This window comes from Meleagris gallopavo, chromosome 11 (assembly GCF_000146605.3).
Source record: "Meleagris gallopavo isolate NT-WF06-2002-E0010 breed Aviagen turkey brand Nicholas breeding stock chromosome 11, Turkey_5.1, whole genome shotgun sequence".
Classification (NCBI taxonomy): Eukaryota; Metazoa; Chordata; class Aves; order Galliformes; family Phasianidae; genus Meleagris; species Meleagris gallopavo.
This window is the reverse complement of record NC_015021.2, coordinates 19,622,321-19,650,290: the sequence shown is the minus strand read 5'-3', so window position 1 is coordinate 19,650,290 and position 27,970 is coordinate 19,622,321. Positions and strand designations below refer to the sequence as shown.

Sequence of the window (27,970 nt, the reverse complement as noted above, 5' to 3'; positions counted from 1 at the left end):
CATTTTCAAAAGTAGATTCCATTCCATTTAAGCTAACTGCTTAAATTTATTGAACTTGTTTATCCAAAAATACTTCATATTTTGTTAACAAAAGCATACTTTCTTTTTCCTCAGTAATGGCATATGGAGCCTAGTAGTGACAAATGGACTTACTCAGACTCTTAACTCTAACAGGAATCTTGTTCCACCACATATCTGATTTGCTCTCAAGCAGATCTACTGCTCAGCAGCAGTCCTAGATGGAAGTTTGAGTTTTCTGTTTGTTTTAATCAACACGGTCTGCCGAGCTGCACTTCAGCCCACAGAAAGACAGCAGTAATTGCTGTGGGGAAACCTGGCTGCAGGAAGGGCAGCAGCAGCTGTTTCTCTGCAGCAGCCCAGGGGAAGAGGACACCATGGTCACAAAACCCAATCCATGGGCTCTGCTGCTGCTCTGATGCACTTCCTGCATCCTCGATAACTGCTGACCTGAGAAGGGCTCCTAAATAGAGCTGAGCAGTGCAGCTGCTAGTAGCTCAGTCCATGCACTGCTGATGTTTAAAGTCTTCACACCAGCTCTTGCCAGTGACTGCTATATTCTGCATTACTGCTAAGAACACCTGGTGTCACTTGTAGTGTGTCATGTCACAGTTGTTTTCATCTCAGCACATCACTTAAATGTATTCATCTATCAACTGGCAAACAGGGAACTCTACCTAACCATGGCACAGCAAAGGACACACGTGTGCAATAGTAATGACTGTAGCAAAACAAACATGCTTTCATATTGATAGCCTTTTAATAGATTGGTAAAATTTAATAACAAAGTTTACAGTTATTGGTTTGGTATTTCATCTCTAATGCTATTTTAAAGTATTTTTAGACTCCTAGGGTAAAGACTGAAGAAACAGCCAGCAGCGTGTTTGGTATCTGTTGTACTAGAAGACAGATAAACCTCCGTGTGAGCGCACCAAGATCCTACCTTACAAATATTCTGAAACAGCTGCAATTGCCAGACTGGCATTAGCAGCAGTGTTCTTCACCTGCCCATAACTTGGTGTCCAGTAGTAATGCTTTTTAAGGCCATGGGAGAGCTCTGCAAGGTGAACGTGCCCGTCCACTTCATACGGTTCCACATCTGTGCAATTCGGTTTCAAGCGGCCAGCCTGAATTAATTCTGAAAATGCCTGAAATGAACGAAACAAGAATCTGACATACAATATTTCACTTTGATTGTAAGGAAGGGTCTAGAAGGTAAAACACAGCGGGCAAGCACTTGGTCATTTCGGTCCAGTACTCACCGTACAGGCAGCTTCATCAAAGTTGTTCCCCCAGATATAAATGTAGGAGAGTTCCACATTTATTTTCATTGCTTGTGAGAGAGCTGCCAGCCCTTTGCCACTTATATTGTTGCTCACTACTGACAATCTAATAAACAGAAAATAGTCATGCAAGCATGCTAAGCCACTGCATTCCCATATCTTAGTTAAAACTCAGGGTTTTACTCAGTTATACTTTATATAACTACATGTATAATGAAATCTTCTATTTGTCATAACGTAATAAGATATTTGTATCAAGCCCATTCCTATTAAAAATATTTTTCAGGTTGCTACAGGCAGGTTGGAGTCTGGAATCATACCGTGCCTCAAGGCACTTTCATGACTCACACAGCTGGGCTGCTCCCCATTTAGCTGTTCGGTGTCAGTGGCTTACTGTGTGGTGGCCACATCTCATCTTCTGTCTGCTCTGAAGCCCAGGCCTTGGCCCTCGGCCAGGTTAAGCTTTGATCTTTATTGTGTGGCAGTTATTTTTATATTGGTGAGCCTGGAAGGCTTTCAAAGGCAGCTAGCAGCCACCACCTCCTCAGTCTGCTACTTAAAACTCATGGCTTCAGGTAACACCTTTGATCAGCTTTATGCCTCCTGCTGGCGCATGGCTTAATGCGTGCTACAGAATGCACACTGATGGACAGGTTACAGCTCTTTTGGGTTCACCCGGAAGCTAACTTAAACAGAGGATTTTCTTAAGTGTAGAAGATCAGAATCAACAAATATAGAGCCTTAGCCTTTTATGGAATCCGCTTGGCTTAAAATTCTGAAGATCTACAGATCCTAATTTGTTTACAGGTAAGTCACAGGTAAGATGGTTAGAACCATTACAGAACCAATTCAAATTTCATCCTCACCTCCTCCCTCCCCCCCTACTAAAAAAAAAAAAAGAAAGCAGACACCTATGGCTAGGCAAATTAATTCCATACTGTCATTCATTTTTTCTTTCCTCAGCTGACCAAGAAGTTTGGAACTTTGCGAGTTCTCTGTTTTGACTGGTAATGTCAAAGCACAATTTTCACATCAGTTCAGCCACTGAGTTTCTTATTTTCTGAGTGGTTTTTGTCTGCAATCCCTGAGGAAGTTACTGAAATACTAACGCCTTAAGAGTCCTGTTGTACAAAGCCAAAGCTTCACTCAAGTAGATCGCTCCATCATCTTCTATTCGGTTTGAATTAAGATCTAGGATTTCCAGAGTTTGGTTCTGCTTCAGCAGTTCTCCCAAAAATTTCACATCCTCACGAGTTATTTTATTACTGAAAGAGATATGCATATATTTATAAGAGATACTAAGAAAATGAGCATCTAATGTCAGTCAGGGTTAGGTCCTGTACCATCTCTTACCAGCTAAGATCAAGGTATCTCAGGCTGCAATTTTCATACAATGCCTCACACAGTCGCTCTACTCCAAGGCTTTTAATTTCGTGCTTGCACAAATGTAGTTCCACAAGAGAAGAATTATTTTTCAGCATCAAAGCCATGTGGATTGTGGTCTCTTCCTAGAAGTAAACACTCATTTTTATTAAACTATACTTTAGGATAAGACATGGTCTTGCTTCAGTAAAAGACACGTACAAAGCTAACCCTGGTTGTCAGTGGTGTTCTATTTTGTATGTTACAGTTTTGTATTGAAAATAGCCAGGCAGTGATTCATTATTACAACCAAAAAAAAGTGAAAAATAACAAAAGTATTTGCAGATTTACAATACTGTACATCCCTGCAAATATCAGGAGCATCAATGCTTGAATGACTTATCTAACCAAATTTCCTTCCCAGTCATTGCTTTAACAAAACTGTGTTTGGATCAGCTTTCACCTACATTAGAAGTATTTTGTCATGACACATATTATGAAAAGAGATGTGATTGCTATGAAGAGAAATGTGCCCTGTCACTGTAAGACACTGTACATCTACTTTGAGGTTTTGTTTATTACAAAAATAACTGAATGAGTTCTTTGAGTCAATAATAAGGGAACAAGCCACAGGCCTCAGCAAATGACAACAATGGTAGAGAGAAAGTCTCCCACACATACAGCCTGGGCCCTTATTTTCAATACCAATGATGTAAATGGACTTGTAAAACTGTGGTTAGGTAGATCAGACCCCTGTCTCAGTACGGAGGAAGCTATCAGCTGTTTGAACCGTTGAAAACATCTCTGGGATATGGGAGGATCTACTGGCCTTCACGACAATTTGTTGCAACTGGGAAAATAAAGTATGTACCTCATGCACCTGAAAACTGCTGACCCTGGTGAAACAGCAGGAGCAATGAGGCACAGGAGCTGCATGCCTGCAGGCAGAAGCTCTTGTGCATGTACATAGCCAGTCCCAGGGTGCTGCCTACAGCAAACACTGCCTCACTGATCCCTCTTCAGTGCTCGATTGTTTTGGAAGTTCTTGTGTCTTTGTTTTGGATAGAAAACACATCATAGGTTTTACATTGATGAGGTTCATTCACTTGTTAAATTCAAGCTACAAGTCCTCATAGTGAAACAAAACCATGGCACAGTGAATAAGGGATATTGTTAAGTATGCCTTTCTTTAGGCTGCAGCCTCTGGCAATCGCCCATGCTCTGCTCAGATAAAAAGCAGTCTTTTGTCCTTCCCTCAGTTCCTGCTAAACAGCTTTTGTCCCTCACTTTGCTGAATGATGCATAAAACTCTCCAAGCGCTGGCAGCAAAATGAATATTTGGTTCAGTAACACCCAGTCATCTCCCTTAGCCCACTACTTCACAAATGCATACATACTAAGAAAAAAAAAACAAAACAAAATTAACCCTCCAGTTAAACAAGGGCAGCCCGAGGCTGCATAAAACTTGGAACCAAAAAGAAAATAAAGTATTCCCACAACCAATGATCACTTCAAGATAACCCAGAGTAGCCCAGATGTCCATAAACTTATCAGTAGTGACTTTGCCTGTGCTCCTCTCTTTCCCTGAGCTGGCACTGCAGTCTATTACCTTACCTCTTGGCTGTACAGCAATGGACGATTTAGGTTTATTGCTCTGACTGCTTTGTTCTGAGTCAGGACTGATGCTATTGCTATTAGACACTGTGTACCCTGCAAAGGAAAACAGACAAGTCTTGCAGATAAACCTGTCCGGTGAATAGGTCAAGCTATCACATTACCAGGACTTCTTAGAATGGATTGTAAGAAGATCAAAACCACTAGGCAGGCTCTGGTTGGAAATAGTATTACTTACTGCCTCCTGTACCTTGGAGAAATACAAGCGCAGTCAGCAAGTGCCTGCTGGCACCAATGCAAATTTCTTGTAGAACAGCAGTGAAATGAGACTAAGAACTATAAACAGCTAGGAAATCCAGCAACTCAGAAAATAAAAAGAAAGTACGATGGATCTCCAAGAGGTACTTGTCTGTTTCATTGATCCTTATGTTGGTCTTCCTGATCTAAGAAGAAAAATCAACTTGTAAGTGTTCCCTACAATCTTCAGTAAAAGTCTTTGCTAACACTTCTCCACTAGGCAAACACATACTACATGTGAATTAACACGGTACAGAATTGTCAGTCTAGAATACAGGCCAGTTTGGGATTTTTCTTTTTCCTCATTTTGCTCACTAACTTATGTTTATGTTCTTTTCTGATTAGCCTTGTCTACATTCAAAGACATCTCATTTTAAAACAGAACTGTTAACTCTCTACCAATCATACACAGATGAAGCATTCAAATAAGTTTTAGTCAGGCAACACTTCCCCTGTTTATGTATCGATAACATCCTCCCCAGTTTCTGGAAGGTATTTTCCCCTTCCAGTTTGGGAGAAAGTTCTGTAATTCCACAAAACAAATATTATATAATAACATTTTAACCTGACCCCCAAATCTCTCCCTGCCTCCAGGTGACAGTCACAACTGTTATGTTACAGTCAAACTTATTCCTTGTGCCAGTTTCTATTCTCTTCACTTTCCCCTCGAAGTTCAGGGGAGTCCCAGCACTCAACTCCAGGAGGCAGCAAGTTATCTAAAATCGAGCTAGGGGCTTTTCTGCTCAACTCAGCACTGCCACACCTATGGCATCAACGAGCTGAGCTCCAACACAAGCAACAGAACTACGAGGAGGATAACTTTCCAGTTTCATAGCACTGTGCACTTTAGAAGGAGAACACTACCTTTCTGCAGCATCAGTCAGACAGGATTTGCATGCACACACACAAATATTTATTTATTTAAAATATATATATGTATATATATAGATACATAAATAATGGGAACAGAAGAAACAATGCTGGAGTACATGAAAGCCAAGCACCTGAATTCCCAGGGGCAGTGGCTGCAATGTATCACTGGTTATGACCTCAGGGTTTTATACAACATGCCTTTCCAAGCACACACTGCAATATTATGTATTGTGTTACCTCCAGTCATCATAAAATGCAAAATCAATGGCACCAGATGATGTTTTCTCATAATCAAGCACTGCAGCACCTTTGTAATACTCCTGAAAGAATTATTTCACTGCTGATGATTCTACTGGTTTACTCACCATATCACAATCTCCAAGATCTAACTTCTCTAAGGTGCAATTAACTTGTAGCATTGAAGCAAAGTACATTCCACCCTTATTGCCTATTTTGTTTCCAGTCATTCTCAAATGCAGAAGAGTTTCATTGCTCTGGACAAAATTAAGAAAAACAAAAAAAAAAAATTAAAATCATTTTCTTTCAGTTCTCTTAATAAAAATATCACTGGCCTTTTTCCTGTGGATCCTGCTCATTGTCACACAGACAAAAGGTCCCTCTAGAAGAACTGTGCTCAAGAGATAGCACTAAGCAGCTGAAAATAACCCACCAGATACTTCTGCATAAACTGGCAATGCACAGTCCTATCCTATCATACTGTCTCAGCATTTCAGGCCTCTCAAATTTAGTTGAGATTAGGAGATTAGTTCAAAGACCATGAAGAAGGAAGGAAGAGCCCACGTGAGTCTCACTTCATAGACAAAACAAACCTTACATGCTAGCCTCGTTTCCTTGGGAAACCATGTTAAAAACAACAAACATTTTCATGCTGCTGTGAGGCAAAGCTTTGAAAACCTGTCTCAGGCATCTAGAATCGAGACATTTGTTGACATTAAGGCACAGGCAAATTTCACACGCAATTCTAAAAATTCATAACCTAAGGAAAACATTGATGATGTTATACATCCTACAGCATAACAACACCTTTCACACAGAAAATCATCACACAGTCATGATAATTAAGTACTAATGGCAGCACAGGGCTACTTTCTCTTGTGTGAAATCTGATTTCTGAAGTCTGCCTTGGGAAAACAAGCAGTTGCTGTGTTACAGCAAAGAGCTGAGGACAAGGGCTCTTTCAGCCAGCTTTATGTTGGCAGGACAGCTCGTGCTGCTCATCAGAAGCAGAAAATATCAAACGAGATGCCACTGTCTAAATCTCCCAGACTAATACTCACATGGAGAGCATTTGCTATCAGCTCTGCTCCACTCGTGCCAATATCATTAAACATCAGGTTAAGGTATCGCAGAGTCGAGTTTTCCTTCAGAAGAAATAAAGCAAAAAGCAATGAGAATTCCTCCTATTGCACCCCTGCACTTTTCAAAAAGGAGACATGCTATACATGTACTTACAACCTCTGTCGTGCACCACATTACAGGCAGCCCCTGATGTGGAAAGGCAGTTAAAGAATGCTGAAGTACATCACATGAGATGTACACATCTCCTAAAAACACACAGTGGGTAAATCCTCACAGCCCTGTGAGAGCCACCTGGGAGCCCAGGGGATCAAACAAACGCAGGTGAAGCTCAGATATAGACCTGCAGGCATTTTGTGAATGCACAGACACTGAATTTAAAGTCACTGTTTTTGATCTGCGTGCCAGTGCTTACAACTGTAAAAAGGCAGCATTAAAGGTTCCTAAGTTTAGACTCACAGAAAGGCTGAGAAAGGAAAAAATACATAAAACAAAGGCCCTGGCACAATCCACGCTACCATTGCATCCTTTGTTGATTTGAATGTTAGCTTAAAAACCCCCGGCTTACTGTCTCACTCTTTCTTCAGACATCCTAATCAAATCTTTTATACTATCAGAAATTCAAATTCATCCCAGAGACCATAAGCTGAGATCCTAACAGGAGAGATTTGGATGCAAAAGTCAAATTAATGGAATTCTGCCAAACCAATGCAGTCTTGATCTCAAATACACCACAGAAATATTACCATAGCCAAAAAAAATTTCTGAAATACAAACATTTTGGCACCTGGAGGAACGTTGCCACGTGCCTTACTCCAACATCGGTCAAATCATTATATCTCAGATCCAAACCTGAAAAAGATTGAGAATAATGCAAGAGGTGCATACCTCCAATTAACTTACCTGAAAACAAAAAGAAATAAAGATGAACTAAACCAAAATCAAGATTGCTTGTGCTTTTTTTTATATTTCTTTTATTTTTTTGAGTGTGATGTTTGCTGCCCAGTGATAAACCAGCACAATACAAGCACTAACATCAGATATGTAAAGATACTTACCAGTGACAAATACAGCACTGCATAAGACAGAGGCAAGAACTTGAACATCTTCATCTGTAACTCTCTGCACAGGCACCAAGCGATTATTTCCAGCTATTTTTAATGTGATCCCTTTTGTCTGTCTGCTGTAACATAAAAGTGTAATCACATAAGAAGAAAAATATTAGCAAAAAGAATTATTTCTTCAGGTTAAGAGACGCATTCCTGTTCGCCCTCCCCGGTGTGCCTGCACGTGGTTAACTATCCATCTTGTTACTCTGAAGATACTGCACAGCTACACAACCACAGGTGCACAGAGAGCAGGAAGCAGCAGGACAAGAGAAGCACAGATGAAAATAGAGGAGACTATCCCAGGGGTAACCTCACCTGTTCCTTCTTTCCTTTATCTGTTCTATCCTGCCCCAAAGGCAGAACAGCTAACACAAACTACTGCCCAACCTTGTCTTCTCCTGTGTTCTCTCTCCAAAAGACAATTAACTCCAACCCCAGGTGCATCCCTGAGAGAAAGATCTATCTAATCACAAAAGGAGAAGCAATTTTTGTGGTCAGCACCTTGTCAGGACTCAGAGACAGTTCAGGAAAGCACTATCAGCTGGAAGCTAACTGGATGCAGCTGAGCCTTTTTAAACAGGAGCAGGAAATCAGGAAGGGAGTTAGGATGACTGAATAGTGAGTTTGGCTTCTCTAAGGGATGTGAAGTTACCATTCTTCCCATTTTTCACTTTTTTGATTTTATTGCTTGCAAAGCTGCCCAGGAGGGATATACAGTTACAGACTTTTGCCAAGATGATGTCAGGATGAGTCAAACCAGAACTTCTGCAGTAAATGTTAAGAGCAATTTGTGTTCAAGCCTGAAACTGCACAAACTTTCCCATTGCTCCATTTCTTGTCCTACCATCTTGTTTAAGTTCAGAAGTATCTGAAACATGCTGATCGTTATTTTCTTACATGTTATCACTTTTATCAGCTTCTTGAAGCACACGAGCAACAAAGTGATTTTCAGGTTGGCTCAGGTTTTGGCAAGCCTGCAAATACTGCTGATGAAGATCTGGAGGAACAGACATGACGTGCCTGAAAACAAAGCAAACAGTCACTGCATCGCCATGGCAGCCTAACAACGTTTCCATGGACCCACGTTCTGTTGTGCCAGGAGATGTGCAACAGTAAAAATGGGTCCTGCTATGAAAAGAATTGCAGTTATCAGAATAACTGAATTACGGACATACAGATGGAAAAAATAAAAGAAGGAAAAAACGTGGACCTGATCTGCCATCACAGAGAATATGAACACTTAGAAGTAATATTCACAAAGACAGGTCTCTTTCCCTTTTGTCAAAAAGGGCAGTGTCTTGCAGTCTGTGATGAAAGTTGGTTCTGTGTAGATGCAGCTACTTGAGAAAGCCCAAACAAGAAGCTTTGGGACAAATCCCAGCCTCAAAGAGTGGTGCAAGACCCCCAGCAAACTGCCCTCCTGCCCTGCTCTGCCTGAGGCAGCTGTGTCTGAGCTTACCAGCCAACATGAGATCGCCAGAGACGCCGACTCCTCCACACCCTCCCCACATACACCCACACCAGTGAGCTGAGCCCATTACCACAGGGCTGATCTCCAACGCAGGGTCTGGGTGCCCAACGGAGCAGGAGCCACTCTGCTGCCCACCTCGGAAGGGGAGGCCTGGTGCTGGGCAGGGCATTACACTTCCATGCTAACACCAGCCTCACTTATCCTTGCAATGTTTACTGAGTGCTCTGTCCACACCCTCCGAGGAGCTTTGGCACAAATCAGTGTGTTTACGTGGTTATGTGCTTCAGAAGTGCACTTTCCACTGAGTTCCTCTCACTAACTCCCACATGACCCAAGGCTGAGCTGGGATCGCACGCTCCCATCACCCCACAGGATGCTCACTCCTCACCGCTGAAATAACAAAAAAGAAATGCTGCTATACAAAGCTTAAATGAGACCACAAAGCTTAGCGTGGCTCTCCCCACACCTCACTGCCCTTTGATTCTTTCCCCTCATTCTGGTCACCCCTGAGGTACCAGGGGTTGGCAGCTTCCTCCTGACTACAGCCCCCACTCCCTTCACTGTCAGCCCAAAGTACCATCATTCATTCCCAGAGACAGCAGAGGTCAGCCAGGCCTTTTCATCTCTCACTCTTTTACAGTCCAAATTCTGCAATTAAAGGGCTATTGAATATCAGGTTCACTGCTATCTCCCTGGCTAAGAAACTAGTCTGTTATAGAAGACCCCTTTCCTAAGAATCTTTGTAAATGAAGACCCACGGAGGTTGCTTTATCCAGCCCCACTGACTTCACAAAAGCCACCCTCTGATTTGGCATTTTGGGGTTCTGGATTCAAAGTCACAGTCACACTGTATGTATTGCAGATGTTGACGTCAAGGAATGTAAGCAGCTTTTGCAGGGGTACAACTGACAGTAGGTAGGACCTATCCCTCAGTCTTAACTTCTTCCACTGTTTATTTAGTGTTTGAGCACTGTTGATTTTTATTTATTATTTTCTTTTTTCTGAAATTTAAAAATAAGAATTACAGATGGCTGAGTCTCAGCAGAGCATGGAGGTCAGTACAGAGGACACTCATTACCCTAAAGGTGACCCCATTGGCTTTGAGGATAATCACGTTATGACTGCACAAGAGCAACCAGTGAATGAAGTACCAGAGAAGGAAGCTCTGATTCCCAAGCATGCCACAGATAGGATTTTTTTTATTGATTTAGCCAATAAGCATCTGCAAATCATCCCACCTGAGGTCTTCAGTCTAGAGCATCTGGAAGAGCTGCACATGGAGAAGAACCTGATAGTAAACATCCCGAAAGAAATAAAACTCCTGAAGAACATGAAGGTTCTCTACTTGGATCACAATCGCATACGGGACATATGTGATGAGCTGGGAATGTTGAAAAGTATTCTGAGCTTAGATTTAAGTAACAACCCCCTCTCTTACAGTTCTCTGCTGGTAATCAGCAACTTGCAGTCCCTTCACCAGCTCAGGCTCTATCAAATAAACTTGCATGAAATCCCAGTGCAGATCTGCAAATACCTCCATCTCATTGAACTTCTTGGGCTTTCTGACAATAATCTACAGTGTCTGCCAAAAGAAATAGTGAACCTGAAAAAACTCAAGGAAATTTACCTCAAAAACAATAGGTTTGAAAAATTTCCCATCGAGCTTTGTAAAAATGTTAGTTTAGAAATAATAGATCTGGAACAAAATCTGATCAGTCACATCCCAGAAGAGATAGGCTCTTTGACGAACTTAGTTAAGCTATTTTTAGCTTTTAATAACTTATCTTCCATTCCTCCTACGCTGCAACACTGCCAGAAGCTGGCGGTGCTGGATCTGTCTCATAATCCCCTGCACAAGCTTCCCCCAGTTTTGAACAGCCTCACTGAAAAGAGTGAACTCGGCCTGTCTGATAACAGCCTGGAGGAGCTGCCAGCCCAGACAGGCTCTTGGACATCACTTACCCATCTTTATCTGAGGAACAGCGGGCTGCACAGAGTACACATGTCCTTCACCAGCCTCACCAGTGTCAGGGTACTCGATCTGAGTGAAAATTGCTTTGATGAAATTCCTAAAGGAATATGCTCCATGAAAAACCTGGAGATATTGAACCTGGATGACAATCAAATACAGGAGGTATTTGTTCCTATCTTTTCCTTCTTACTTCACTGAGACCTTCCTTTTGCAAAGTCTTACATTACAACCAAGAGCTGCCTTCTCCTACTGAAGTGTGAAGATGCTCCTCTGGCATGCACTGAGCCTGGGTAACATTGACACTGACAGCTGAGACAAAGAGGGAAAAGCAAGAGCATGGAGACACTTACTTTTGTGCTGAATCATACAGATCATACTGACCGGAGGAACTGCTGTCAGAGTTGGGTGCTTTATTTCATCATCTTTCTGTGTAAGCTGGAAAATAAGAGCTGCATTTCTGTAGAACCAGTGCATCAAAAACTGAAACAGAGCAGAGGGCAACATTAAAATAGATGACATATTGTGAATGCCTTTAAAATCATTAATATCTGCTAATTACTTGATAATGAACAGTTAAGTACTTTAAAGTATGACATACTCATTTGAGGGCTGAGAATATACCTCCCTTATTAAGTAATGCAACTCTACTCCCCTCCCCCACCCCCAGGAGATTTTCACTTGTGCCATTTTCCTTTTGAAGGTTCCCTTTAGCCAAGTAGTAATTCACACAGAAGAATCTCTTTCAGGTTTGATTCATTTCAATGACTCTCCCCTGCACTGAGCTTACAACAGAAGTGAGGAAGCAGACAAACATTTCTGCTAAGAATAAACCACATAAGAAATCTTTCCAGCAGAGGAAACAATACGATTTTTTTCCCCCACCTTTCCACCATACTGTGAGATATAATGTTATATTAATGAGTAGAACATTCTCTGTTCATCCATCAATAATAGTGAAGCTCCACAGCTTTTCCTAAAGATTTTTCCCTAAAGACAAATTCCTACGATTACTGTTTAATTGACATAATGTATCTTTAATGATTGTGTCCAGATACCAGCAGAAATACAAGAACTGACAAATTTAAAATGCCTCAGCCTGTCCAAAAATCAATTCAACAACTTTCCAGTGGAAATCTTTCTCGTGGGGTCATTAGAGAAATTATATCTGGGACAAAATAAAGGAGTTAAACTGACAAGTCTGCCAGAAGATATCATCAAACTGCAGGTAGGGACAACAGAAGGGGGTGGGGGGTGAGTGTTTACTGTGGCTTGGCACTTCAGCTGCTCCCAAATGCAGAACTGAAGGTTCTCCTTATGTCTTTAGGCCTGGTGCAGCATCAGGCCAGGTCGATCAGAATAGGAAGAACGTCAATAGTCAGTGTTTAAAACTTAGGTTGTCTCTCTCTATCAGCCAGTTATCCCAATGATGCCTCAGCTTTTAAAGCTAATTTCTCCATTTGCTGATATTTTTGCTGATATACAATGATAATATAGCAAGCTAATGAAAAATCCTTTAATTATGAGAAGTTATTATGCACACATATTTTCCAGAATCTGAAAGAACTGCATATAGAGAATAATTGTCTGGAGTACCTGCCTCCAGCTGTTGGCTCACTGACCCACTTGAGAATACTTGACTGTCACAACAATCTCCTTAAGAAGCTCCCAGAGTCTCTAGGCCAAATGCAAGGTGAGAAATCATCTTTGTGTTAGCCCTAAGGACCTAATTCTTCTGGAAAGAGGGAGAGAAAGAAGGCAGGACACTGTTTGGTGCTGGCCCAGCAATCACTAAGGGACAAATAGGAGAGAAGTTACGAGGTGAGAGGGTGAAGGAAATGCTGTGCCCAAGCTCAGAGGACTGGGGATCCTGATTCCTGGGGCTCAGCTCCTAGCACACCACTGGCAGGAGAAGACCTGGTGGGCAGTGATGAGGAACATGCTTTCTGTTCTCCAGCTCAGTCTTTCTGTCTTCCCCTGTTCTCCAATACATCTCTGTGTATGGCAAGTTCAACAGTGCTGTCATGCACAATGCAGCAGATTTGGCCACCAGACTGCCAGTCTTCACCTAACGAAGATGTGCCTTGCTAGGAGAGACCAAGTCCCATCCCTCCACACTTGGGAGAGGCACTTTGAATTTTAAACAGCATCCTTGATGGGATGTTTAGTACTCAACCTCCTAATAAGCACCGACTGAATTGTTTATGCCTCCTCCAAATGTTGTTCTACAGGGAGAATGCAGGAATGCTTTGCATCATTCCTGTCCTTCGTATTGCAGCCGTCTGCTTTTGTGTGCTCAGGTTTGCAGCAACTGCTCCTTCAGAACAATCAGCTGTCCAGCCTCCCTGAGGATTTGAACAGCCTGAAGCAGCTGCAGGTGATCCTTGTGGATGGGAACCCTATGACAGATCCTCCCATTGAACTGTGCTGTCAGGGGACATCTGCTATCCTGCAGTACTTATGGCAAAAAAGACATAAGAAAGCCAAGGCTTCAAAGGTAGGTGTTTTAAAGCAACCATGATGTATGTATGTACGTACAAAGCAGTGCTTTTAGTGATCAGATACTTCAGAGCAGCCTACAGGGCGCTCTGCAACACATCAGCTTTGTCCAGTGATAGGGGAACAGTCCCTGTGTCTAAATTCAAAGTAGGTCCTCTACGTCTGGGCACTGCTTGAAGATGAATCTAACTGGCACCTTGCTGTGTTCTGACTGTAGAGAAATGAAGTTCTAGCGTGCAGACACACTGAACAAAACATATTTTGTTGTGAGATTCTGCTGTCGTTGCTTTGTTTTGTTTTCCCAAAAGATCAGTCTGCATCACCAGCAGAACATGAAGTGAATTAGCTCAGAAAAAAACGAGGCAAGAAGGAAGGAAAGGCAAACAGTCCTTGTTTCTTCTGAAACTAAAAATCTTCCTCTCCTGTAGTGTCTGCTATTTCTTCATGAATTAATGTGTTTCTCCCAGACTACTCTTCCAAACTTAATGGTGGCATTTAAAAATGTGAAGCCATTGCCATTCACTCCTCAGAAGATGTGGAGGATGACAGCGTTGGTCTCCTCCCTGATAAGGAATTCCCCTTGAAAAAGTAACACACGATAAAAGAAAAATCAGGTGGCAAGTGGGCAAGCTGCAAACAATGTACTCCAATTCAGAGTTGTTTTGGAGGCCATAACGTGCCTGGCTTTTATCCATTTCCTCAAGGTAACCAGACTATGTTCTCTCTCAGATCCGAAATATTTGGCAAGGGCTGATTACAAAGAAGGGGATCAGACCTTTCTTGGCATTTAACAGTATGACAAACAAAAAAAAGGAAAAGAAAGGAAAAGAGAAAGGAAAACAAAAGCCTGGAAAAGAAGCAAAAGCCAAAAAGTGATTCTTGTGCAGTAAGCCAAACAGAACCCTGTCAGCTGCAAGAGAAGTGAGTACAAAACAAACAGCATTAAAGCATTCACATCAGTGGATATTCTAATGAAAACCGGTGATTTTTTTAGGGTTGTTGCTGTGCTTTCAGCTACTCCAGCTGAATAAGGCAGATTCTGAAACAGTCTGGGATTTCTCATCCTGAATGGATGTTATCTTGAAGCACAGAGGCAAATCATTAACTGGAAATTAATCTCATCAGCAGGAATCTGGCGCAATGAACTGTTTGTTGTTATGAATTCCAAGTATTTTACACGTAATCCTTAGAAATTTGTTTTCCAGTTGGTGAGGTTCGTCCATATCTAGACTATAAACCATACCTGTAGCCTCATACATACTGGCACTTATTTACTGTCTTTTATGTTTATAAACAAACAATGCCTTGTTTGGAAACATGGAGGAGGATTCCCAGCAGTCAGACCATACCCACACCTGCCACGATCTGCACAACACTTCTGCCTTACAGGAGTGTAAAGAGCTGTTTCAAAGTACCTCCAAGTATCTCCATCTTCTGCAAAAATGCTCCCTAATGTTCTGACAATCTGCAGTTACAGAGTTTTGAATGACTGCAAGCTGTCAAATCCTTAGTGCTGTAACTCATCTCTGAGTTACAGTCTGTAAAATGTCTGTGCACAACAGGTTTATTTGAAAACTGCAAGTTTGCAAAATGCAGCATTTGACAATGGCTCTGGATCCTGCCGTGTAAGAACACTGTCACAGTGCACCTAAAGCACAGAGCTAAACTAGGACAAGCCACTGTGCAGAGTCAAAACGCACAAGTGGGAGGGAGCAGGTCTCTCTACTTAAACTGGCAGAACTCCAGACCTGCTCTCCCTGCCCATGCCTGAGCTCCCCAGAGAACGAGAAGCTGGTGGCACCCCGAGGAAGGAGAAGGCAGGCTCACTGAGATCCAGCTCTCCCAAGAGCTCCACCTCCAGGTCATGTTCTTCTGAGCTACATCTGCATCCTGGGCACGGATCTTACTTCTGTTTGGCTCTTGAATCCGTTGTCACAGAAATCTCACTAATAAGCTTCTTGGTAGGAGAGAACTGGAGACTATTAAGTGCAGAAAGGTGGCACTGCTCAGTTTTGGTTTTCCATCTCACTAGGAAACTGGTGCTGCTTTGACAGCAGAGGCTACTGAGGAGGAAAATGTTGGAAGGGGCACTTCTGAGAAGACTGACAAATGAGATAATCAAAATGATTTAGTAAAATATTTTTGTGGCAGAACAGGCATGACAGATTCATGAGTGGGCAAAGGACTGGGAAGGGAATGTAAAAAAGCAAGTGAAGAGACTGCAAACAGTACATCCTTACTGTGCCCTGGAAACGAGAATGAGGAGCCCAAGAGAGACATCATAATCAAACTAACAGCGAAGTCCATCTCGCTCTGAATTAGAGGTTCAAGTGAGAGAGGAGTGATTCACAGAGATTCCCACAGAACAGACAGAGGATCGTTTCTCCAGATGGAGCAAAGGCAAATTTGAGAAGGAAAGTCCCATTAAGACAAGCGATTGAAAGAGAAGGTTGGTGTGCTGCTGTGAAATAGAGGTGATAGTGTTTCCACATTAAAATAACTCTCCTGCCTTGAATAACAGCTTGAAAGGCTCCTTTGTTAGCTCTGTATGAAACAGGGGCTCTTTGCCCCTTCAGGGGCTGAGGAAATCTGTACAAAATAACCAATCCCACTTTGCAGCAATTCACTGCTACCTCTGACCACGACACTCTGGTTGATCTCACTTTCCTCAGAGCTTGTGGGATCCAAGTGCCCTTTTCGGTGGAACTGAAAGTGAAGCCAGGAAGTCCAGGGAGACCCTCGTGAAATCATGGATTAAACAATGGAGTGGCATCAGCACAACGTGGTTAGCTGCTACTAATAAACTCAGAGCCAGTCAGAAGCTGGTGTTAGAGGTGTCACCCAGACTGAAGGCTGAGTATTGTCCTGCACCTCTATGGGAAAACATGCTGAAGGGATGTGGGCAAGCTAGGAAAGTGCCAGCTGATGATTCTCTTGTGCCTCACATCCAGGAGATTGCTGCAGTGTGTAGAACAAACTCAGGGCTAATTGAGCAGTACTTTATCCCTCAGGATTTCTCTAAGACTCCTCACTCAGTGGGCAGATCTAATATCTTTACTTCCTAAAATACCTTACGGATGAATAATCCCAGTGCAGTCTTTGAGCTCACATGTGGGTTAAGATGTTCCATGACATAAATGAGTATGCCAGAATATGGTTCTGTGCAAGCAAATCCAATAAAACACCAAATAAGAAATCATCAAATGTAAAAAGAAGAGCCACTTATATGACCCAGGTCGGTACATTTTCTAACATTTTGAGTGCAAAGCAGGGTGGTCTGCTCCAAGCTAGAAGCTGCCCTGTGGCTTTTAATAATAGCTTTTGCTTCCCTGGATAGATTTCCTCCACATTTAGGATGAGAATAAGAACATCTTATGCCACAAAATGTTTTAAAAAGCTAACGGATTAGTCTTGAATGCAGAAAGTTTCAGATTGTTGCTAAGGTAGCAGGACTTTCCTGATCTAACCTACTGCAGTATTTCCCTTGTCTGAGGCTTGCAAAGACATCAACCAAACGTTTCTTACCTTGATTTTATGCTGATTCTGTATGCAGGATCCATCTACGCTATCAGATGGCATTGAGAGCCATAGCAGAGGCAGAACAACTCTTGCTGTTTTCTTCTTTCTGGACTGACATACAATCCTGAATTGCTGGGATGCTTTCCAAATCTCACAATTATGTAGCTTTAATGCATTCACAAAAATTAAAATGTATGGGGAAGGGGGAACAAAATTTTAAAACATAGAGGTTTCAGGTATTTTTGCATTGGAAACATCTTCCTTGTATGTGTGTGATGCCATAATTACACTGCCCATCCATCTGCACTAGTGCACTCTCCACTCAATTTCCTTGCATTGGCAAACCTGCAATGTGTCTATCTGAAATTGTCATTGCTCCTTTGGTATCAGTCACTGCAGTATTCACAACTGGAAGCTTAAGCATATTCAGTAGTGTCATAACAGCAGAGTAAGCATGGCCCAGAGAATCTGTAAGAATACATTATCGAATGGAATAATCTATGTGTGTAGGAAGTTAAATAACTGTTTTTATATAAATTTTGAACTATTTCAAGTTCTCTCATGAGAAGAGATAACTAGAAACTGTGCAGTTTCCTAAGTGAGAGACACGCAATACTTAGTTCATATCTTGCTTGTGAAAGGCTTTCCAGAAACCTCCAACCTCCGTCAACAGTCAAAACGAATGTTTCTTTTGTTGTCTTGATTAAAGCCTTCCAGCTGTTTACGCTGCAATTCTGAAAGGACCCATCTTTGCATCCCCAGCTCTGCCAATGCAGGCAGTTTTGTCAGTGCTGCTAACAACTCACTGAACCATGTCCCACAGGCACGGCAGGATGATGGACGAAGACTGACATCCAGCTCTGAGAGTTCTTTGAATACTGTTAAGCCTTGACAGAAAACCATCCACCCTTCATCAGAGATGGTGTTATTATAACTCAAATCCAGCTTCTGTAACCTGGCTAGGTGGCCATCGTGTGACAGTAATGCTGCAAGAAACAACAAACACAATCAGTACATCCTGGCAATTGCTTTAAAAGCTTGTAAGAAAGATGAGTATTTTAATACCATGTTATTTAGAGTCTTTCAGCAGTCAAACAGCGGGACTCAAACATAAAACTGTACGGCAACCTGAAAACCTTGAAGTCAGTTGGAGGATATAACAGGTGCCAATTAAAATAGACAGGCAGGCTTTATTGGGAGATTTAGGAGAACAGCAAAACTCGGTGAGTTTGCATGATTACAACAGCCACCTCTCACTGTGGGAGGGTAATGGGCCTCATATACCCTACAGGTAGCTGAGATCCTTAATGGATATTCAACAAAAGAGTCACCTGTCAAGGGTGATGTTTGTAAAGTCAAAAATATTCAGGCTTTTTCTCACCAGCCTCCAGATTACAGGGCCTTGATAGCAATCATACAGCTACTGCCAATCTCAGACACTCAGAACCCACGAGTCAGGCCCACAGAATCATAAGGAAGCCTTTAAAATAAACAGGTTTTCGAAACAGGTCTGAAATTTATTCCTTCACTGGGTTCCCATCTTCCAGCGTGTTTAGCATCTGCTGAGAAGTGGGCTAAAATATTTCCATTTTAATTCTCCCACCACAGCTGGACTCCAGAAACATACCTAATGGGCTGAGAGCTGGTAGTGCCTGCCTTTCTGGCTGTCAGCATGTACATTTCTCGTCAATCACTGAACCAAGAAGAGTAACTGTGCAAAACAGAACTCCTCAGAGGCAGGTTTAAAAATCTGATATAAGAAACAGGGTTGAACCATACATTTTTTCCATATGCTGCATTTTTGTATTACCACATAAGACTGCTAAGATGATTCTTTGCATTTTTATCCATTTCAGTCTCTGCACTGTGCATGTTTGGGACACAGAGCTTTCAGCAAAATGAAAATACTTTCCGGGAAAAACAGTGCTGTATTTTCCATCTTTTCATTTGATTTGTCCAAAAACGTGCTCAGCACATGGAACAAGTCCCTTCTGAATTGTGGTCTGTGTGCACTGGCTCCTTGTCTGCTTGTAAATACCACGTTATACGTACTTAGAAGCGCCAAATCTTCAGCCACCAAGTTACAGCTGCTCAGTCTTAACACTTGAATCTCCGTTGCAAGCTTTAGTGCTCCCAAAAGCAGCTTTAGGTTTCCACCAACGCACTTATTCCAAGAAAGGTCTAATATCTCCAGTTCAGGAAGGTGAAGGGCAGCCTCAGCTGAAAAGATTAAGACCAGCAACTTCTGCTTACTAAGAGAAAACAGCGTGGCCTCAACAGACACCTCACCAGCAAGTCACCTGCCAATAGGCTCCTGACAGGCTGCTATCTATGCTTACAATGACTTATTTTGTCTTAATAAAAGTCAGACAAAAAAAATAAATCCCTCCTGCGTTCATTAAGCAATGTAACAAGAGCCTGTCTACAGATTCTTCAAGGACTGTCTGAAGAGATTTCTTTCCTTTCTGTTTGCATTATTGAATTAACCTTGTTCCACTGAAGTCAATTTAATATAACAGCACATTTTAAAAACATTTTTAATTCAACTAAACCCAGAAATTCTTTGCAGTGAATTCGCCATTCAAGGTGAAATGCAGTGTATCTTTTGACAACACTGATTTCCATGATGCCATTCTTCCATAACTGGAATGATATAAACATGGTACTTTTTCTGCATGGACCTCAGATCAGTTCAGCTTGATGCTGCTTCTGCTAAAGGCAGTCAAGTTTTAGTTAAGGGTTTCAGTGTCACTAATAAAGGGTATCAAACATACAGCAAATGCACAATGCATTCTAACAGATCCCTCCGTATTAGGTTGTGTGTGCCATATGGAACTCCTATCGAAGGAACAGTGCAGCCACTGATCCACTGAGATTTGCAGTAAGTAAGCAAAAGAGGTTGCATTTACATATCCTGTGTTAGATTGGACTTTTCTTCATTGGCTGTGCTGTATCTTTTCCACTACTGCAGTCATTTTCTCAGCTCCTCCATTGCCCCACACTTCACCATAAGTCAGAAAGTTTCTACTTTATCTGTACTGTGAGCAAAAAAAACCTTAAATCTTGACCTTAATAAACTGCAAATGCAGATTTAAAGTAAAACTGCAATTCCAGCATAATATGAATCTTGTTCTGCTGCCTTCTCTTCCAATATTAAGAAGTACATGAAAGCTCACTAACAGATAAAGGACTAAAAGCACTTCATTCAGTCAGGTGAAACAGGAAGACATATAATGATCTTCCCTTGCAACCAGGTCCCATGAAACACTGGTTTCATCATAAGCCAAAACCAGAGGAGAAAGCGACAATTACTTTTCCACTCAGGACCTGCACTATAACGTAACCATTATTTTTGGAGTTCAGCCAACAGAGAATGAAGTGTTTGGTCCCACAGGAGACTCTGAGAATAGACACACTTTAAAAAAAAACATTCCTACCTAGTGATGAAAAGGACTCCATGCCTAAACCACAATTGCTGATGGCCACAGATTTCAACTTTGGTAAAAATCTGAGTCTGCCGAGAAGAGGATCAGATGAGACTCCTATGTTTTTATTCCAGGATAAATTCAGCTCTTGAAGACTGGAGAGTAAAGGTATGACCTGGGCTTTGAAGATATGAAGTATTTATTAGTCACTGATACAGAACCAATGTAGTTGTATATTTGGCTGCCATCACCACTTCTCTTTATAAACCAACCCAGAAGCCAAGGCCAAGTTTTGGTACTCAAACATACTTTGAGTAATTCTTGCTTGTCATTTTCTGTAGGAATGCTTAAGAAATTAGGTATTATTAGACACTGTGTTGAAGGTTGTCAGGACACAGTTTCCTGCCAAAATTTTCCAGGTGAAGTAGGGAATTTAATATTAAACGAGAGGGAGGATTACTTCTAAAAGTCTTCACTAAACCACTTTGTATTAATGTGATTGTTCTCTATTGATTTTAGTACGTGCAGAAGAAATTTTAAAAATAACAATTGATTTTAATAATAATGATTCCCAGTACTTCATCAGCAGCTTTTCAAATCATCTTCTTCACAATGGCAAATAAGATTTAGACAATATAGATTTTGAATCGTGATTTTTTGCTGTTCTAAAAAGTAAAAACTAATATCAAAAAGTTATGATAATGCACACAATAAATAAGCTGTCCCACTGATTGAATGGGAGAGGTGTTTTCCTTCCTAATAGTACTTGAGTTAGAGACCAACATCATTCCCCACTTCAGAGCTCTCTAAGGTAATCTTAGGCAGTTGTATTAGCATGCACATAAAAGCCTTGGATCCATGCAGCCTTGCACCAGCAGTGAGATTGCTTCTGGACATTTCCCAAATTACTGATCCTCAGCAACAGGATTTGGGGTGGTTCCTACATTCACAACATGGGTCTGAATCATGGCAGTTTGAAGCCCTTGGTTCCACATGGGATCAGCCACTGTGGGACTTCTTTTGATATAGAAAAAAAAAAACAACACTCCATATTGATCAAGAAAGCTATCCCCTGAGCTGCCTTTCCAGAGCTGCCTAACAAAAAATGAACCGAGATCTGCTAGACTATGCTATACCGAATCTCTTATGCCTTTGAAGTCAAAACCATGCATTCTTAAGTCATTTTCTCAAGATGTCCTTACACAAAACGCTCATGTCTTCTTCTGTTACACAGCACTGGTGGAGGTCAAGGACTTCGAGATTTTTCAAGCTGGCCAAATGAGCTGTTGAGTCTTTAAAGCCACCACCAATCTCTTTGTTACACGATATGTCTAATTTTCTTAGTGCTGTAAGGTGCTGTAAAGCAGTGTCTGAAAAGGAAACGACAGCAGGCTGGTCACTGACTACTACAAGGGTCACAGCTTCAATATTTATTTACTTTAATGTCAAATTCTGCACAAAGTATCGAAGGCAAAGCTTTTAGACTAAGCTTCAGCATATAATCACAGCAGACGCAGTAATACTGCAAAGCTTCTCCACCCATGCTACTCCATTCTTCTCTAAAAGAGCAGGTGAAGGTGAGGTTAATTCATCCCCAGATCCATTCATCCTCAGCTTTTTGCTGAAAAGACTACTGGAAGTGCTAATTAGTGCCAGTTGTTTTGTCTTAAGGATAAGACCTCCAGGAGGGAGAGACACAGATAATAAGCCCATTTCGTATGGCTTCACCGGGCAGTCATTAAGTGATAATGGCAGATTCGGATTCCCCTCTGAGAGCAGGATTAAGTCTTCAGAAGTTAGCTAGACTGTCTGTGCCCTTGTCTATGTTCTGTCTGCAGAGGGAGGAAGCATGTCCAGAGAGCCATTAATCTACCCTAAGATGTGTCTCAGATAAATGGTGTGGAAGGTGACTCTCCCCACTGACTTTCACATGCTTGAACTCAGGGAAGATAAATGCTATTCCTGCAGAAAGTCTCTGTAGTCTTTTATCAATCCTCAAGCAGCAAATAACCATCGTCCATTAATACTGACAAACCATCAGCAAAAGTCTACCACACTGCCTTTCTGAAATGGGTTTCAGATGTACAGTTTATGCAGAATGAAAGACTTTCCGAGTATAAAGTCTAACCTAAGCCCTGGAGGCTGTCCTGCTTTAATCCACACATGTGCAAGTTCAGCTCCTTGAGGCCTGGTACATTTTTCAGATCCTGAGCAATGACCTTCATGCTGCAGCCAATGTGTTTGTTGATAGAGAGATCTAATACTTCAAGGTTTGGGAGCACATTTAGTATTTCAGCTGGCAAGAAAAAAAAGAAAACTAGAATTGGTAATTGGCTGGAACATACAGATGAGCCCTAGAAAAGAACAGCACTATGACAAACAGGAAAAGGCAGGCTGGATCTGCCTATACGTGTGATTTAAGCTTTCCAGGTTCCTATTCTACCAAAAATACAGCAAAACATTGATTAGGTAGAAATCGAGAAAATCAGTCAAAACCCATATAGAAAAAGAGATCTGTAAAATAAAAAAAAAATAGAAGACACTAAGAAAAATACAGAATAAAAAGAGGAATACAGAGAATAGAGAATAAAAAGCAGGAATACAAAGAGAAAGAAAAATTTCTAATGAGAAGATATAGGACTGTATGTGGCATAGGAGCCTTCTCCCACAGTAAAGATCAGAACAGAGCACAGGCACTTCTCTTGAGGGAGAAAATCTTTTAAAAAACTCAATCAGATCAAAAGACCATATAAGATTAAGATATGATAGAAAGAGGGGAGAGGTGGCAACTGGATGCCAACTCAAATTCCTATCCCTCAGGCCTTCTTTTACTGCGTGGTAAATACTGCTATAATGCAAAGCCTGAAATTAATAGCTTTCAACTACGATCGACCTCAAAACAGCCATTATCTAACTCAACTGAGTTACATCCCTGTGAAGCCAGTCTTTCAGTCCAGCTATGTGGATACACATACCAAGGGATTCTCCATCTTTGGCTGTCAGGTTACAATCTGTAATTTTCAGAAGTTTAATCTTGCTTCCCTTCCGAAGTTTTTTTGTCAGGAGTGATAGTTTGCCACCTATATTACTGTTCCATGATAAATCCAGTTCTTCAAGCTGAGGAACAATTTCAAATGCCTCTCCTGTAACAGAAGTCCAAGATGATTCATTCTAGATATCTATTTCAGTGGAAAACAAAAATACAGCCCTGAATACATAAAAGAGAAAAGTTACCCACTTGATTCTCAAACTGCAATTTGGGTTATTTGATAGGTAAATTGGTTATGGCATTCTACTGCAGCAACGTTGTATAAATCCTCACTTTGTCCAAGGAGCAAAACAGAACACAAGTTACCATCACAATACACACAGACCTGGTATTTATCCAGGTTCCCAAACACTCATCAGACTGCATGATCAACATTGCAGACCTGTGCCATGACCCAGAAAGTCTAGTCTACAGGGAAATCAATACAAGTGACAAGCCTGAATTTACTGTCCTGTATAGATCTGCCTTATTTTACTTGGCACACTTCCAGTGTCTTCTATACTGTGTCCACAGGACATCTGGGATGGGATGAAAGAAGTCTTCTCACAGCTATTTCTCAAGGGTTTGTTTCCAGCAGGATTTTTCAACTCACTTCATAAGGAATCAAGGTAAGCATCATTTTGAACCAAACTAGCTTTCCAAGACTTCAAGGCAGACAGCACTGATTTTTATTGTATTCTCAAAAACTGGCCTTTTCCAGGCCTGACACAGCAGCCAATTTGAACTGTGTTAGTGCTGCTCTGTAACATTAATATCCCACTGCAAAATCCAACTTCCTAAATTCCTCTGCAGAGGGATGAGGCAGATGTGTATTTCCAAATAAATCATTTAATCAGCCAATATGCAAATGCAATTTACAGTATTTGATCCAAAGTCTCATAATTAGCCCAGAAACCGTTAATTGTATTTAAATAATAATTTTTCATGTCTCTATGTTTTCTTAACTAATACTTCACAAAAGATTTAGAATACAAAAATGGTTTTTTTCCCAACAGATAGCATCACCTACTTTTGAGCTATTAGCATACGTATTATGTCTGATCATTTCCTGACGAAAAAAAAAAGGATTCGAATGACAGGGAAAAAGAAAGCTTTTAACCCAAACCAGTTTTTTAGAACTTGCAAAATGACCTTCTAGAACAACACAGTTGGTTGAGTTTGCCCTTCTTTCAGACACATATCACAGGCCAACCCCACCAGTAAATTCCAGGCCCAGAGGCAAAAAAAATCCTAATCCAAATGGAAAACAGATTCTTCTGCAAATGGGACTGAATTCTGTTGCCTTCTGAATACAAAAGCTCTGTGCCCTGAGCTATGAACTCAACACAGCTATTCAAATGTACGAGGTCACTCATCACCCCAAGTTCTTCCCAGTGTTTTGCAGTGGGACTTCACATTGCCCAGTGTGGAAGCAGCAGGGATAGGATGCAGGAAGGGACAAGATGGATTACATTACACCCAAGCTGTCTGAAAGCAAACATAAATGCCTGTACCCAAGGAGGTGACATCCTCAGCTGACAGCCTGCAGTTGTTAAGTCGAAGGACTTTTAGCAGCTTCACATGATGGAACTGAGCAGTGAGGGTTTTCAAAGTCCCTCCAACACAACCATTCCAGGACAGGCTGATCTCTTCCAGCTCTGGGAGAAATGGCAGTAAAGAAGCTGAAGAAAAATAAAGGAAAAAAAAAAAAAAGTATTGTTTGTACATCATGTGCAAACCCTGGATGTCCATACATCTCAATACAGATATGCTTTCTGAAACATCAGAAAATCATGACGATCTGTATCTCAGCTTTCTTATCTGCAGCCTGAAAATGAAAGTATTCTCCTGCTGCACAATCTTGCATGGTTTTAATATTTTTATGTATTACATAATTAATACAATCTATTTATTAATGTTCCTCAGGGACATCTTAAATAAAGCCCAAGATAAAAGAAAGGGAAAGGAAAAGAATGAACAATCGAATAGGCAAATCAGAATCAAAGAAATACACAAAGTGTCCAGCTGAATAAAATACATATTTACCCAGCTCTGTTACATCTGCTGCACTTAATGCACAATTATTGAGATCCAGGTTCTTGCTGTTGGGTTTCTTTCCCAGTTTCTGCATGAACTGGTTAAATCTCTGCTCACCAGGTGGTGACTCTGCTTCAGAAATCAGCTGCGAAGATTCATCTGAGTAACAAAGAAACACAGCCCTGGTTACCTCTGCAACCAACCCAGAGTGGCAGGTGGAGACTTTAGGAAATGAACTAAAGCTGCCAGTAAGCCAGCCTCTACTTTTGATCAGCATGGAGCAACAACCTAAGTGATAAGATAGGTCAGATCAGTACAAAGCTCCTGATGCTCAGTGAGAAAAGAACCTTTTTTTCACGTCTCCATGCTGCCTTACGCCAGTGACTCGGGATGTTTGCACTACTCGTTCAAGCACGTGAAATTCTTGCAAAACTCCAGACTGCAGCTTCTCTGGATACACCAGTCATTTACCTACCTCTGTGTGCCCGTGTGCCACACGGCTGGAGTACAGCCTGTACTGGATCAGTCAGAACAGAGTGGCCCTGCAATTGTGTGGTGATTGTCTCCTGCTTTATGACAGCCTGTGTTCATTTCATACATTGTCTGTGCAATGCACTTCCTGCTTTTCTTACCTTCTTCCTCCATGCAGTTTGTACAGCAAGGAAAGTTTCATTTGTATTATTCACTAAACCCTTTAATAGGTCTGTAGTTCCATCTAATGTCCATAAATGAAAAGAAAAACAAAACACCAAAAGGTACACAGAACAGTAATCCCACTCACAGTAGCTGTCCTCTATTTGTTTTCCCAGAACTCTTAGATCAGAGAATGAACCTCACCTTCCAACACCTTTGTAAGAATAGCCTCATTTTCTCTGGTGTGTAGAGAGTGCTCTTGTATGAACAAAATAACATTCACAATGAACTTCCATTCCCTTTCCCTCCCCCTCACAGGTGTCAAGGGTAGGAAACATCTGCTCTGGCTGCCTTCAGAGTGCTTTAGCAGCGGGGTGGACAGAGACCAATCTTAAATACAAGCCAAGCTACTGCTCAAAGCTTGGCTTTGAAACCAAATAAGCTCCGCAACTAATAAGCTGCCTCCAGCACTGACCTCTCACACTGGAAATCAAGAGGCAGGTCACACAAAAGCTTTATGCCTCCTCAGCAGCACAGACCCCACTCCTTGCTCGGCACCTATCATGTTTGAGGGTACATCCTCAATAATGTTTCAGTCAGAAGCAAATTCTGGCTAAAGGATATATTGTAGGCAGTAAAATACTACTTTTTGTCTAGCAAGAAAAGCAAATGGTTCTCTATGAAATTAAAATGCATCTACATGGATTTGTTCATTGTATCAGCATTACCTTCTACTGAGAGATTTTCCTTCTCACTCTGATCATCAGCTCCACAGTTGTTTATTTCTGTTTCTTCAATTTCTTGTCTTTCCTTGCCTTCTGATTTCCCAAAGTCAAAGCCACTGAAGAACTTCTGGATGGCTGAAGGCTGCTCTTTTCTCTTTCCAGAAGAGGATTTCTTCCCTTGGAACTGTTTTATAACAAAGTCAAATGGGGAACTCTTTGGGATGTCTTCCTCATTCTTGTTCTGGCAACTCTGTGTGTCTCCTTTCAGCAGATCAACAGACATAGAAGGAATTATCTTTAGCAACATTCACTCTTGCATACCCTCTTTCATAACAGCAGACGCACTCACCATTTCCTACCATTCTCCCCATGCTAATATCAGTGTCACTGTTTAGTGAACCAGTCTCTCCTCCTTTGAAAGGACCTGGTAATGCTCAGTATCCGCACAGCAGACTCACTGGTCCCACTGTGACATGCTCCAAGATTCACCTTCTGCTGTTTTGTTAACAGAGACTGCTCCTGAGGCTGCCCTGCCTGGCTACTGGGAGCCCTAGGGCTGAAGATGCTGCATTCCCCATGGCCAAATTAAAGAGTCCTCTGTCAGGTAAGTTTGGCACCAAAGTGACCCATGCCAAAGGCTAGTCTGGCTGTCAGGAAGGTGAGGTGTACAACAGGGAGTACAAGGACTCCCTGGAAAGAAACAAGGATCCCAGTCAGCTTGTTTGGAAGAGTTCAGTGCTATGACGACCTCCGTTTCAGTCACCAATTGATAGGTAAACTGAAGTTTGGCT

The 27,970-nt window shown here is 41.6% G+C and overlaps 3 protein-coding genes across 11 annotated transcripts in view; 1 reads left to right on the top strand and 2 right to left on the bottom strand.

Annotated features, from left to right (window-relative positions):
* Positions 1-749: 749 nt before the first annotated feature.
* Positions 750-11,381, bottom strand: LRRC34 (leucine rich repeat containing 34). 6 transcript variants are annotated; one of them, XM_019619167.2, is made up of 13 exons: positions 9,922-10,265; positions 9,415-9,734; positions 8,771-8,893; positions 7,823-7,947; positions 7,552-7,616; positions 6,921-6,953; positions 6,746-6,829; positions 5,813-5,941; positions 4,278-4,373; positions 2,655-2,809; positions 2,411-2,566; positions 1,281-1,407; positions 750-1,166 (listed from the first exon to the last, which is right to left on the bottom strand). In XM_019619167.2, exons 3-13 carry the CDS (start codon positions 8,884-8,886, stop codon positions 963-965), a joined length of 1,290 nt encoding a protein of 429 aa, XP_019474712.1. In that variant the 5' UTR covers positions 8,887-8,893; positions 9,415-9,734; positions 9,922-10,265; the 3' UTR covers positions 750-962. The 6 variants fall into 6 exon arrangements, with proteins under 6 accessions (XP_019474712.1, XP_019474713.1, XP_019474711.1 ...); XM_019619168.2 differs by having other exon boundaries at positions 10,103-10,265; XM_019619166.2 differs by lacking the exons at positions 9,415-9,734; positions 9,922-10,265 and adding an exon at positions 11,307-11,381.
* Positions 10,168-14,790, top strand: LRRIQ4 (leucine rich repeats and IQ motif containing 4). The gene is made up of 6 exons (XM_019619156.2): positions 10,168-10,259; positions 10,364-11,478; positions 12,368-12,541; positions 12,868-13,006; positions 13,614-13,810; positions 14,542-14,790. Exons 2-6 carry the CDS (start codon positions 10,372-10,374, stop codon positions 14,686-14,688), a joined length of 1,764 nt encoding a protein of 587 aa, XP_019474701.1. The 5' UTR covers positions 10,168-10,259; positions 10,364-10,371; the 3' UTR covers positions 14,689-14,790.
* LRRC31 (leucine rich repeat containing 31) overlaps positions 11,495-27,970 on the bottom strand; it is a 43,623-nt gene continuing 27,147 nt past the window's right edge. For 3 of the 4 annotated variants that reach the window (XR_004160868.1, XR_004160870.1, XR_004160869.1), the window contains 10 exons: positions 27,183-27,440; positions 25,831-25,980; positions 25,299-25,466; positions 23,732-23,899; positions 22,885-23,052; positions 21,959-22,126; positions 20,769-20,936; positions 19,384-19,551; positions 17,338-18,317; positions 11,495-11,796 (listed from right to left, as the gene is read on the bottom strand). Coding sequence is in view for 1 of the 4 variants with exons in the window: in XM_031554998.1 (XP_031410858.1) it covers positions 17,998-18,317; positions 19,384-19,551; positions 20,769-20,936; positions 21,959-22,126; positions 22,885-23,052; positions 23,732-23,899; positions 25,299-25,466; positions 25,831-25,980; positions 27,183-27,440 (1,736 nt within the window). In the remaining 3 variants the exon portion in view is untranslated. Of the gene's footprint in view, positions 11,797-15,170; positions 18,318-19,383; positions 19,552-20,768; positions 20,937-21,958; positions 22,127-22,884; positions 23,053-23,731; positions 23,900-25,298; positions 25,467-25,830; positions 25,981-27,182; positions 27,441-27,970 lie in introns of those variants that run through there. The other variant, XM_031554998.1, reaches the window with a different exon arrangement.

Bases quoted from the DNA above. Each gene is read 5' to 3' on its own strand.
- LRRC34 (XM_019619163.2), bottom strand. From the start codon at position 8,949: ATGGAAACGTTGTTAGGCTGCCATGGCGATGCAGTGACTGTTTGCTTT. The intron at 6,830-6,920 runs GTAAGTACATGT...TTTCTTCTGAAG, and splicing joins TGTGGTGCACGACAGAGGTT to GAAAACTCGACTCTGCGATA. The intron at 2,567-2,654 runs GTAAGAGATGGT...TATCTCTTTCAG, and splicing joins AGATACCTTGATCTTAGCTG to TAATAAAATAACTCGTGAGG.
- LRRIQ4 (XM_019619156.2), top strand. From the start codon at position 10,372: ATGGCTGAGTCTCAGCAGAGCATGGAGGTCAGTACAGAGGACACTCAT. The intron at 11,479-12,367 runs GTATTTGTTCCT...GATTGTGTCCAG, and splicing joins ATGACAATCAAATACAGGAG to ATACCAGCAGAAATACAAGA. The intron at 12,542-12,867 runs GTAGGGACAACA...CATATTTTCCAG, and splicing joins AAGATATCATCAAACTGCAG to AATCTGAAAGAACTGCATAT.